General features: G+C 43.3%; 2 protein-coding genes across 2 annotated transcripts in view; both read left to right on the plus strand.

The window, feature by feature from the left end:
* LOC105536560 (coiled-coil domain-containing protein 162-like) overlaps window positions 1–5,413 on the plus strand; it is a 23,155-nt gene extending 17,742 nt beyond the window's left edge. Inside the window, exons 4-5 of the mRNA XM_011975954.1 lie at window positions 3,184–3,337; window positions 5,199–5,413. Coding sequence (XP_011831344.1) covers window positions 3,184–3,337; window positions 5,199–5,303 — 259 coding nt within the window. The 3' untranslated portion in view covers window positions 5,304–5,413. The remainder of the gene's footprint in view (window positions 1–3,183; window positions 3,338–5,198) is intronic.
* Window positions 5,275–13,309, plus strand: part of LOC105536559 (coiled-coil domain-containing protein 162) — a 45,260-nt gene continuing 37,225 nt past the window's right edge. The window contains exons 1-4 of the mRNA XM_011975953.1: window positions 5,275–5,294; window positions 6,760–6,912; window positions 11,184–11,413; window positions 12,377–12,515. Coding sequence (XP_011831343.1) covers window positions 5,289–5,294; window positions 6,760–6,912; window positions 11,184–11,413; window positions 12,377–12,515 — 528 coding nt within the window. The 5' untranslated portion in view covers window positions 5,275–5,288. The remainder of the gene's footprint in view (window positions 5,295–6,759; window positions 6,913–11,183; window positions 11,414–12,376; window positions 12,516–13,309) is intronic.

The following is a 13,309-nucleotide window of genomic DNA, read 5'->3' on the forward strand; positions in this document are numbered from 1 at the left end:
AATGGTTGGGGAAAAAAATGTATAGAAGAATAGTATGTCTCTGCCGATTTTTGTATGGCCTGTGGGCTAAGGATGGCCTTCCTATCTTTAAATGGATGGAAAAAAAAAAATGTATAGAAGAATAGTATTTTGTGACCCATGAAAATGATATGGAGTTCATATTTCCATGTCCATAAATGAAACATTGTTGGAACACAGTCATGCCCATTCACCTAGGGATTGTCACCCCTTTCACACTACAACCGCGGAGCTGAACAGTTGCCACAGAGTCCGTAGGGTCTGCAAAGATGAAAACATTTACTGTCTGGTCCTTTACGAAAAAGTTTAGTTTTCCACCCCCTGATTTAAAGAATAGAATTCCTTTGCACTTTAGGTTTGGAAGGAAGCAAAGAAGTCCCTCGAAGGTACTCTATAGCACAGTATAAAATATATCACATGAAAAGTGCCTCTAGTCTGAATGTATTGTTGATGTTCAGGGTGATTAGGGTAAAAAGGAGAAAGCTGAGGAGATATCTTGGCGATACAACCCTTCCTGCAGCAAGCCTGCCTTAGGAGTACATCAAGGAATTTCTAAAGAAAGCAACTCCAGCCTCTCATTCCTTGAATGTTTGTTGGTTTTCTCTTCATTTTTGTTCTTGAGACAAAGTCTCACTCTGTCTCCCAGGCTGGAGTGCAGTGGCATGACCTCAGCTCACTGCAACCTCTGCCTCCCAGGTTTAAGTGACTCTCGTGCCTCAGCCTCCCGAGTTGCTGGGATTACAGATGTTTACAACCACACCCAGCTGATTTTTGCATTTTTCGTAGAGACAGGGTTTCACCATGTCGGCCAGGCTGGTGTCGAACTCCTGACCTCAAGAGATCTGAGTGCTGGGAGTATAGGTGTGAGCCACTGCACCTGGCGTTCTGTTCATTTTTGAATGTATTTTTATTTTCATGATCACCTACTTAACTCTCTCTAAACATGCAGCTATTTAAGTGTGCTTTGACAGCTGGGTGTGGTGGCTCACTCCTTTCATCCCAGCACTTTGGGAGGCCTATGTGGGAGGATCCCCTGAGCCCAGGAATTTGAGACTGTTGTGAGCTATGGTTGCGCTGCTGCACTCCAGCCTGGGCAACAGGGATCCTGTCTCTAAAAACAAAAAGAAATAAAAATTTAAAAATAAAGTGTGCTTTGGGTTGTCTGGGGATTCCTGGGAGACACATAGGAGCCTGGGCCCTCACATGAGCAGTGCTGAATGAGGCCACGGCCCTCGTTTTTGGCATCTGAGAAGCAAAGAGCTTTTGCCTGGCCTCCTCTGGGCCACTTTGCAGGTTTCATTAAGTTCTTACCTGGAGGAAAACTCTAGCATGTGCCCTGTGAGTTCCCTGTGGTTCAAAATAGCTTTTACTGATGGCAAGAAGATTAAACTTTCTAATGCCACATTACTGAATCACACTTGGAGTTTAAAAGTGATCCATTTGAGATTTAAAATCAGTTAATGCAAGATTCTCCCTCTTCCCCTTTGTTTTAATCACCTCCTCTTCACTTGCTGGAGAGGGAAGGGTCCTGCCCTAGGGTCATGGGGATGGCCAAACACCCGGCCCTGGACAGATGGGGTGAATGACAGATGGGGCGAGTGGTAATTTATTACTCACAGACACAATCCAGAGGAAGAGGACACTGTCCCCCCATACAGGGCCACTTGGGAACAGAGTGAACAAGCAAGGGCTGTGGGAGGCAGGTTTTGTAATATCAGGAGAGAGTGATGTTCCGTGCTTCACACAGGAAGGGGTGATTGATTTGAATAATGCTGTGGTCTGGCAGGGAACTGAAACCGCTACTCAGGGATAAGCAGGAATTGCACCTGGTTCCTTTGATAAGGAGGGTCGTTAAACCTGGAGACCTTATCTGTGGGAACAGAGTGGGGAGTGGGGGACCTTGTGGCTAAGCTATTTGAGGCCTCCTGGTTTTGCCAGAAGTCAAGGCAGCACAAATTTTGGACCTTAAGTTTAGGCCTCACACAACACTCTTCTCATTCTACCATCCTCTCAGAGGTGATCTAAGTTTCTGTCAGTGCTTTCAAATCTTCCTGGCAGCTGGGAAGACACAGCCACTTCCTTTATCTCTGCTGTGGTTGAGCTGGCTCACCCCAGGCCTCTTCTGTTTAGCCTGCTGTTCAGCATTCCTCTGGATACCCACGTGTGAGGGTCTTTCTCCCCACTTTGAGGGGCTGCTAGTCTTCCTGGGAGGCCACCTCACAGAGAATCCAAGCAAAAGGACCTTCTGCTCTGGGATACCCTCCTGCAACTTATCCAGCATCTTTCCTTAGGCATCCACTAGAACTCAGCTCTAGTAGTCTTTCCTTGTTTAACTCTTATTTCCTTTTAGACAAGAAAAATCATTCTAATTTATCATGCATACTTCCTTCTCTCTGACTTATGGTATAAATTTCATGCTCCAGTCTTCAGGGTTTGTGGTTCTTGGTATACAAAGCCAAGTTTTGTTTAAAACCAAACAAGAACTTTTCTCCCCCAAACCCCAAGGAGGCTTAAAACTTTAAATTTAGTTTTTATAAAGAAGTGTTGTCTCAGCTTTTGGTCTTAAAATAATTCATTCAATAAACAATTGATAGCTTTTTTCTAGAGCTACAGCTGCACTATTCAGTAGCCACATGTGGCTATTTAATTTAATTAAAATTATTATTAATTTAAATGAAAGAAAATTAAAAATTTGGGCTGGTCTGAGTGCAGTCGTGTTTACAACTAATTGATTACAACCAGTTACAGATTGCTTTATTCTTTCTCCACTCACACTGCTTCGCTTGACTAGCCTTTAAAAAAAGAAAAAGAAGAAAAAGAAAATTAAAAATTCATTCCCTCAGTCACAGTAGTCACATTTCAAGTGTACAACTGCCACACGTGGCCAGAGGCTACTCTATTGGATAGTGCAAATATAGGACATTTCCACCATTGCAGACTGTTCTGCTAGACAGTGCTAGTCGAGAGTATGCCAACCCTCCCCATGAGGGCTATGAACTGTGAAAGTCAAGGGTAATGGGCACGGGGGTTGATGTGGCTGAAGAAGGAACCTGTTAATATCTCGAAATGTTTTCTTGCTTCCGTAACTTTGAGGAAAGTTTTGAACTTTAGAAATGTAAGTAACTGCTTTTAATGAAATGCCCCCCCGACCCCATGTTTTGGTAGAAGAACGTTTTTGGCAGCTGGAAATGTTCCTGCCTACCAGTCTGTCACAGACGGCATGTGCCATGGGCTACCAGCACTGAGCAACTGTCTCAGGAAGAGCATTTTTGCCTCGCAGCTCAGCCTGCCCCAGCCACTGGATCCACGGAGCCTCCAGGTGTGTTTCTGACGTATTTTTATACTGTAAATGGTGTGCTGTGTGTAGGGAATTTAGGCTGTTTGTTTCCATTTGGTTTAGATTCTGCAGGGGCTTTCAAGACTTTAATGCCCTCTGTCTTTACTGGCTCAGCTTCACTTGCACAGTGGAACAGTCTGGGCCCCAGGGCCAGCTGTGATTCCCAGTCAGGGTCTTGGCCTCCAAACACTCAACAGGCTGATCGGGGCAACAGCTTGTCTGTTCACAGTTGATAGCAAAACAAACACTTAATCTTCTCCATGTAATAAATAGTCATGATAGCAATTGCAATGCCTAAATGAAGTCAGCAGCTGGGTTTTCAATAGCCCTGGTTATAGCCCCTGTTGTTGAAGGCAAGCCTGGCAACTATTGTTGCTCCTAGGCAGGAACAATATTACCCACCTTCTACAACCAAAGAGTTCAAGATTCAGGAAGGCCAGAGATCGGACTATTCCAGAGTCATGGCAGCACCAGGTTGCAAGCTGTATTAGTTACTTATTGCTGCATAATGATTTACCCTAAAGTTTGGCAGATTAAAGTAATAGACATTCATTATCTCACATAGTTTCTGAGGATCAGGAATCTGGGAGCAGCTTAGGTGGGCAGTTCTGGCTCAGGGTCTCTCATGAGTCAAGATGTTGGCCAGGGCTGTAATCATCTCAAGGCTTCACTGGAGGACAACCTGCCTCCAAGCCCACTCCTATGGCTGCTGGTGGGCACCAGAAGATCCACTTCCAGGCTTGTTCACATATGCTTCTCCACCGAGCTTCCTTGCAACACAGTAGATGGCTTCCCCCAGCACAAACAGTCCAAGAGAGAACCCAAGATGGAAGTCACAGTGTTTTTATTACCAGATTTCGAAGTGACTCTCATCACTTCTGTCATATTCTTTTCACTGGAAGTGAGTCACTAAGTCCAGCACACATTCAAGTAGGGGGGATGGTGCGGAATTAAGCTCCACCTCTTTACAGGAGGAGTATCAAGGAACTAGTGGATATCTCTTTCAAACTACCTCACAATCCCTGGTCTTTCGACTCCAACATTTCCAACTTAATATTCTGATCTTATAGTGCTAAGCCAAGGGACACCAACATTTCTACCTGCAGTGGCTGCAAGACAGTGACTTTGGGCCCAAGCCTTGGCCCTCATTTAGACCCAGAAGACAGGGCTGGACCGTGACCACTGGATCTGCTCTTGCTACCTTTGGGTGTTGCCTGGGATTAGGTGGATACAAGAGTCCTGGCTTCTTGCTGTCAGAATCAACTGCAACTCCAGGACTTGACTAAAACCAGAACCAGGTCTGGAAGTGTAGAATGGGGTCAGATAGGCAGGCTCACTGGTTCCAGGGCTGCACATGGTATCACAAGGGACAGAGGATGCCTTAGCTATTGGTTAGTGATACGGAGGAGACAGAGACTCACATGTAATAATTTGTGGCGCTGGTCTTGAGTTGTTACCTAGAACTAGAGCACAATAGTGATGAAGGACAACTTTTTAAGGTTCCTGATATTGAGAGCATTTGAGTAAATTTATTTTTATTGATTTTAAATGTGTCCCATTGGTGTTATACTGCTCTGGAACTTCTGAACACTGGTGCGGATTAATTACACTGAAATCTTAAGTACTCTTCTGTGTTTCACCATCTGCTGAGAAAACTATTTAAAAAATAGATTATTACTCTCTCCTGTATCACTAGGAAGTTTCAAGAAATACTTCCATGTAATAAATAAGTCATCCAAAATTGTTTTGGGGTGCAGACACAGATATCCTATTCATATACAGATATCTATTAATTTTGAACACAAAGTACAGCATTATCATGTTTATTATTTTGTTCTCTTAGGCATTTGAGCTGTTTCCTTGGAGAGCATTTCTGGAAGATGGAGGACTATTCCCAGCTATGAGTAGCAGCCCAGATACCCTAGAATATAATATGCAGGTAGGATAGGTCTTCTCCATTGTTACAGAGAGAACTTCTTGAGTGCAGACTGCAAAGATGGTTGCCATTGGGTCCACAGGTCAGATCCTCCTACTCTCACCCATGATGAAAAATGTGTGAGATAAGCAGGGTGTTTGATTTTGAAGCTGTAAACCTGGGACCACGAGGTGAGTCACATTTTCTTATGATAGAAGAGAAGCATGCTCTCAACTGGCATGGGCCTGGGCTGTAGACTCAACTGCAGTTCTCGTAACAGTAGTGATCTGGGAGAATGGCCAATCATCTCCAGTCATGGGCTGGGCCTCCTAGAGAAACTCCCAGGCTGGAGGCTCAGAGATGTGTGACTCCTGACCTGTCCATAAACAGTGGTGGGAAGGGAACTTTTTAAAGCAGGACTCGTCGGGAGAATTTCTTTTCATTGTTTTCTTTTCCGCCGTTAACTTCTTTTAAATTGTTAGATTCTTTTCATTATTAAATGTTTTCCCCTGATTATTTAAGTAAATATTGTTTTTATTTAAAAAATAGAAAGCATAGAAAAGTATTAAGAACAACATGAAAATCAACCATAAATACGCTTCAAAACCATATGGAGGTGGGGGAGTGGGTGGATGGGATGGGACTGGCCACGGGTTAATGGTTCTTGGGGCTGTGTGATAGGAACTTTTCTGTTTGATTTCTATATATTCAAAATTATCCATAAGTAGAACAGGTTTTTTAAGTAAAATAGTAAAAATGGTCTTAAAAAATTTACCATATGGCTGGGTGTGGCTCACACCTGTAATCCCAGCACTTTGGGAGGCCAAGGTGGGCAGATCACTTGAGCTCAGGAGTTCAAGACTGGCCTGGGCAACAAGGTGAAAGCCCGTCTCTACTGAAAATACAAAAATTATCTGGGTGTGATGGCACACGCCTATAGTCCCAGCTACTCAGGAGGCTGAAGCATGAGAATCACTTGAACCCAGGAGATGGAGGTTGCAGTGAGCTGAGATCGTACCACTGCACTCCAGCCTGGTGACAGTGTGAGACTCTTAAAAAATAAAATAAAATAAAATAAAATAAAATAAAATAAAATAAAATAAAATAAAATGGTAAAATAAAATTAAAAATCAACCATCGTCCCACAACTAAGAGACAATTACAGTTCACATTTTATTTCCCTGGTATTTTCTCTCTGCGTATGTGTGTTTATATCTGTACTTTTAAGGAAAAATTGGTATCACACTATACATTCACCATGTCAGATCTGCTGTAAGGGCTGGAAACTTGGCATTTTCATACAGAGCCAAAAGTTTGATGTGCTCAAAGAAAACTTTAAGTTAGAAATGTTACTCTGGTTTTTATGAATTTTCTAGCAGTTGAGAGGATGGGTTCTTGTAAATACAGTTACTCCTAGTTTTCTTCCTAAAAACCATATGTAAAATATATATATATAGTCTTCAAATGGAAGGTTTTTTTGTTTTTTTAGCTGTGCCTCTGTGGGTTGAGTGACCGTGACCACAAGGTGGCTCATGGAGAACTGGTGGGTGTGCAACTGCTACTGGAAGATGTTCTGAGTAGCTATCATGTGACCATGGAGGCCTCCCCAGGACAACAAGCCACACTGGGCAAAAATGCACAGGTATTCTTGGGGAATCGTTTCCATATTGACCAGTACTGTATTGGGCTGAAGGACTTCTCTGCTGGGGAGATGGTCCAGGGAGCCACATGTTCCCATAGCCTCTCTCAGTAGGTCCCGGGACTGTGCCAACACCACCTGGGAGCAACAGTGGAGCAGGGGTAGCCACTGCAAAGCATTTTCTAAGTTCCATGATTATGGTCTATCCAACTATTTTAATTTTTAAAATGGGACAAAAGTTGTAGGAGGTCTATTGAAACAAATGAAACAAAAACACCAACTGAATGCTTTCTTTGTGAGTCACACATCTAGGACTGGAGTTGGAAGGGCCAGAGGGGTCTGATAGAAGCCCCAGGTGGACATCTCAGGCCTGGGCTCTTGTCCTCACACTCAACTACTGGCCTATGGCCTCCTGGGCAGGCACTGCCTCCTCTGGATTTATCACTCTGAAGCTCTAAGGTGCAAGAGCCACTAGCCCTCCTAGTATCATGACTTTAAACAATTTTGCATGTATCTGGGAACTGGGCAGAGACATGTTTGGATGCCAGACAAACTAGCTGGTGCCCCCACTTGAAGACCTTTTCTGTCTGAGCCAAACTTTCTGAGCAATGCCTAAATCTGTCATCTTCATTTTCTTACCTTCCTGCTACTCCTTGCAGCACTACAGTCTGTCTTCCCAATCTTGCTACTGAAACGTGTCTCATCAAGAGGTGGTCCTTGTCACTAAATCCCCTGGGTACTTTCAGTCACCTTCCTACCTAACCCCTTGGCAGCATTTGACAGAGTCCTTCTCAAAGCCTTTCTGCCCTTGGCTTCCACAGCATGAGTCTCTCCTACCTTTCCTCTGACATTGCTGAGCCCTCCTTCTCAGACCCTTCTGTAGGGTCCTCTACCTCTGCCAACCCTAAAATGTTTTTTATAATCTATCCCACCACTGCTACCAGGGCCACATTTTGACTTCCACAGGCCCTAACACCTTTACCTTTGTGGGCTCCTCCCTCCGCCATGAAAAACCTTTAAAAGTTATATTTTAACATTGTGCTAGTACAAAGAAAAAGATATTAAAATCGTATATTAAGGCATTTTCTTTAGCCTAAAAGGTCTTTTTTTCTGATTAAAAAAAAATAAGGCATTTTGTGAGCCCTAGGCACTGTGCCTCCTCTGCCCAAGCCATTAAGTCAGCCCTGAATGCTACTAATACCACTACTATTATTGCCTACAAGTTGAGGTCTGTTCAGATTGCTTTTGATGTATTCATTTATTTAGTCCTCACAATAATTCCATGAGATAGGTTGTTTCATTGTTCTCATTTTATAGTTAAGAATACTAAGGCTTAAAAAGGTTAAGTAACATGGCCAAAGTCACATGGGTAATGAGGAGACAAGCTCAGACTCCAACCCAACGTTCTGGTCCTGGAGCTCCCTCATCCTCTTCTCTACTAGGTTGCTCCATTCCTCACCCTCTCCCTAGGAAAACCCATCCACTTTTATAACTTTGATGACATTCACATGCCATGATCCAAATCTATATGTCTAGCCCAAATATCAATCCTATCAGACTCACATGTTCAATTGCCTGCTGGATATCTCCACTTATTCCATCTCAGAGACAGCATGTCCTAAGCTAAGGTCATCTTACTCCCTAAATCTTGCCCCTCCCCCGTAGTCTCTGTCAGGTGGTCAAGCCAAAAACTCTGGGCACCATCTTTGACTTCTGTCCCACACCCCACAACCAGTCACCAAGTTTTACTATCAATTATTTTAATATCTTTCAAGTTTGTCTTCTTTCTCCGTTCCCCCACAGTACCCACTTCTATGAGTCCAAACCATCATCATCCCTGATCACTAGGCTATGATCGTGACCTCCAATTGGATTCCGTACACTTACTCTCACCTCTTTCCAATCCATTCACCAGGGTAATATTTTTAAATGCAAGCCTGATTATGTCACTTCCTTCACTACAACTCTTCAATGGATTCCAGATGCCATGAGAAAAGTCCAAATGCTTTCATCAGCCCCTCGTGACTTGACTCCTGACAATATTTCTACCCTCAATGTCTTTCGATTTGTCAAGTGCACCATGCTCTCCTCTGTACTTCTCCCAAGCTGGTCCCTCTAGTGGAAAACTTCCCTCTCCTTCCTTTTTCTGCTTCATCACCTGATTAACTCTTATCCTTACTTAGTTATCCTTCAGATTTCCACTTCAAAACCACTCTCTTTAGGAAGATTTTTCTGATCATCCACCCTTACCCCCGATGCTTCTCTGTGCCAATTAGAGTGCTTCTGGTGCAAGTAACAGGTTGTCCCATTAGCTATAACTTAAATTAGGGAAGCATATTAATCCTCCATAATAAGAAGTCTAGAAGGAGGCAGTTCAGGTTGGTGTAGCCCCTCAACAGTGACTTCAAGGACTCAAGGTCTGCCATGTAGCTGTGTCGGCAAACATCTCCCTCATTTTTGTAAGATAAAAACAGGAGCAAAAAAGCTTTCTCCTTGGAGATCTATCTTTTTATCAAGAAGGGGAATATTTTGTAGAAGCCCCCCAGTATGATCATTTGCAAAGCTGGATATAGATCAAATTGTGCCAAGATCAAAAAACATGCTGGGCCCTCAGGTCCTTCTGTTTGCCATTTTTTGGCCCTGTCTGTGATGGATTACCATCTTTTTCTGACATTCCCCACCATCCTCCACCTTGTTATTTATCTTGGCTCCTGTTCCTTCTTTTGTCTTTTAAATTAAAGCACGTAGGTAGAAAAGACTTCTCATCATATGAACATATAAACAAACAAATTTGCTTTAAAATTATTATTTAATTAACTTTATTTCATGTGTTTTTATTTAGGAGTATTTAGCTATTCATAGACGATAGAAAGCAGCAGAATTTATACTGCCCTGAGAGTCAGGACTCCTGAGTTCCTGCCCCAGTTATGCCACAAGTTTTTTGATCTCACTAGGCCTCAGTCTCCAAAGCTCCAAAGTAAAGGTGATGAATTGGCTCAGGGCTTTTAAAATTGTGGTCCAAGGAGCCCTGGGGTTCCTAAGAGACACCTTGGGGCTTCTTGAGCTGGGGGTGGCGTGCAATTACATGGCCTCCAGGCTATCCCCTTCATGTCACCATGCTTGTCCTTGGTCTGTTGAATATTTGGGCCAGTGCATAAGACTTCATTTAATGAAAGAGCTCTGAGGATAAAATGAAATCTGGAAATCCATGCACTAGCTGATTGTTGGGGAGGCAGGCTACAAGACTGAGGAGTTACCAGCAATCTATAGAACTCACTCTCCCCTGGGTCTTGCTTATCAATTCTTCCTTGGACAATTTGACCAACGCTTTTCCTGGCAGGCAGGCTTTTCCTTATGTATGTTAATACCACTGCTCTAGGATCCAGTTATACCAGGTTGTTCTTCCTGTTTCTAGCCAGGAAACTTGAGTGTCTCAGGTGCTGTCACCTAAATGCTCTTTAAGCCTCTTTTTATCATAACATCACGGGATTTGCCATCCTGGTCTGCCAAGAAGAGCTCCTTTTTCTGTGACTGAGACACTGTGGACAGGCAGTGGGCCTGAATCTGGTCCTCATTTTGTTCCTCACTCTGGGTGACCTTGGCCCTCAGACTGCTGGCTGCAGGACAGCAGGGCAAACAAGGACCTGAATACCTTGTTTCCTCTACATCCTGCAGGGTTCATAGCAGCCCCTCCACAATTATTTACTTAAGGAAAGCACCAATGAATAAATGAAGAAATCATAATTTTAAAGTAATCTTTCTTATTGAATGATAAATTCTAATTAAGAGAAATGTTTCCTGCCTAACTTCTAAAAGATGAGAAGAAACAGGAGGTAGGATAAACTTAAATTTCCATTTCTTTACCCATAAGATGGGTAAAATCCTCAAAGGAAAGTTACTTCATGGCTCCACCATGATGGGAACTTCAATCTCAGGTGTACTGAAGAGTACTTTCCAGAATGCAGAGGGAAAACACAAAAGGCTCAGTTTTTCAAAGGCGGATAAAACGTTAGTATGCAAGTAAGAGAGTTTTCAAAATGAGTGGTTCCAGACCCAAGCAGAAAGCTGCAGTTGATACATTCCTATCCTTTCCATAAACTGTTCATGAAGGATGGTCAACCTCCCTCAACTCTACATGTGCTGTAGGCCTGTGAACCATTCCTCCTGGGGAAAAAGTTAATTCTCCAAAGACTTTGTTTTACACAAGCTGCATGTAAAAGGTTAGCCTGTGTTGGTTCATGATCAGTAAAGAAGGATTTCCATAATGCTTTCAGCCAGATTGGTCCAAAGTGCCAGGATTCAGAAGTCAGTTCCGAAACAGCCCAAAAGCCTCCAAGTTGCTGGAGGGCCCGTGCGATGCGGTGATGTCCCTTGCTTTGCTGAGATCATTTCTGATACTGTGGAAGCAGCTGGAAGTGCTAAAGGAGCACTGGGGCCGACTCAAGCTGCAAGGCCAGGATATCAACTCTGTCTCTCTCCACAAACAGTTTTCAGAGCTCTACGAGTGAGTGTTGCTGAGGCTGAAATTCATGGCCATGACTAGAACCTTGGGGATGGCAGCTTCCTGCCCCTTTATCTGAGGGCGAGATTTGGTCCATGAATCCTAACATGACCCATTAGACCCATGGGCTGAGTCTCTGAGTGCTTGTGGCACTGCAGCCAGAGATATACAGATGGCACATGGGGCACAGGTCTGGGGAATGGGAGGCATGCTAGCAGCTGCAGGCCCTGGCTCGAATGACGTAGCTGGCTGGGAAGGCGTGTTGCTTCTGCCATGTGTCTGTTAACAAACATTTACTAAGCACCCCCATACACCCTGGGCCTTACCAAGCTTAAGAATGTTTGCTTTAGGCCGGCGTGGTAGCTCACGGCTGTAATCCCAGCACTTTGGGAGGTTGAGGCGGGTGGATTACCTGAGGTCAGAAGTTTGAGACCAGCCTGGTCAACATGGTGAAACCCTGTCTCTACTAAAAATACAAAAAATTAGCCGGATGTGATGGTGGGTACCTGTAATCCCAGCTACTTGGGAGGCTGAGGCAGGAGAATGGTTTGAACCCAGGAGGCAGAGGTTGCAGTGAGCTGAGATCACACCATTGCATTCCAGCCTGGGCAACAAGAGTGAAACTCTCTCTCAAAAAACAAAAACAAACAACAACAACAGAAAGTTGGTATAGCCAGATTGTTTATCTTGTGAAATTATTATAGTCAGTGTCCCTGATAACTAGGAAATGTGAAGACTTGTCAATATTTTGAAGAGTGAGGACTGAGATTATATGCACCCAATGGGAAAAAGCCTCACGATTTCACGTGGCTAAGAAATGATAACTGTGGTGAATTTAGATGTTGATATATCTGTGAAAGGGTTAGGATACTGATGATAGGAAAGATAAAATGAATGAAAATAATTATCAGAGAATTAAAATGAGAAAAAATATGTTTGCTAATTTCTGTCTTTCTTCTTTAATAGAACTGACATTCTCTACCCCAGCATGAAAGCTATAGCTAGGCAGATGGGGAAAGAAGATGAATTTGAAGGATTTATAGTAAATAATCAGTCTGTTCTTCCCCCCAGTGGAGCCTCAGAAATTGAAATAAAAACTCACCAGGTATGCAGGATATATTTTAAATTTGCCTTTGAAAACGTCCTTTATGGCATTAGCATGTAAAACTACAGACATACCAAAATGGTATTTTTTCTAAGAAGCTAAGTGTAAATTGCAGGGTTGCAAATCATTGAATGGGCTGGAGGGAGGGCAGGACTAAGTATTTAAAGGTGTGTGGGGCTTTGATGAAGCAAATTACTTCCCTTAATGTCCCTGTTCTATAAGTTTGGATTTTTATCATTTTGATTTTCCTCAAATTGATGTGTACCTTCATAAGAATGATGATAGAAAACATAACCACTATCTTAAGCATAAAATTTAGCATGCAGGTAGCCACATGGAAATAAAATATTTTTAAAAGCGCCCTGTAATTATTTTTCTGAGAATAAGAAAATGCCCACTCGATATGTGTAAGATGATCTGTGTGGAGAAGTTGTTTTCCTGAGTCTTTGTTCAGCTTGGTCCTGGGACTCAAGCTTTCTGTGGCTGGGCTTATTGTACCGGGCAAGCAAAGCCTCGGCTGTTTGGTTGTCAATGCAGAGATGCCCATCCGCTGAGCAACAAGGAGAAGTCAGCCCCTGTCAGGCCCCAGTGCCAAGCTCACTGCTTACCCTTCTAAGCACTATTCCTTTCCAGCACCTGGGGGCCTTCAACAGGGAGAAACATGCGCTCTGCAAGCGTAATAGATTGAGTAAGGCTCACAGTTTTTGGAAGACTTTTCTGTTGGTCCTACATGGAGTTTTAAATCTTATAAAATCTTCCTTGATATCTAAATCAAGTTTTATACCTGAGGGCTT

Source organism: Mandrillus leucophaeus, unplaced genomic scaffold (assembly GCF_000951045.1).
Source record: "Mandrillus leucophaeus isolate KB7577 unplaced genomic scaffold, Mleu.le_1.0 Scaffold160, whole genome shotgun sequence".
NCBI lineage: Eukaryota > Metazoa > Chordata > Mammalia > Primates > Cercopithecidae > Mandrillus > Mandrillus leucophaeus.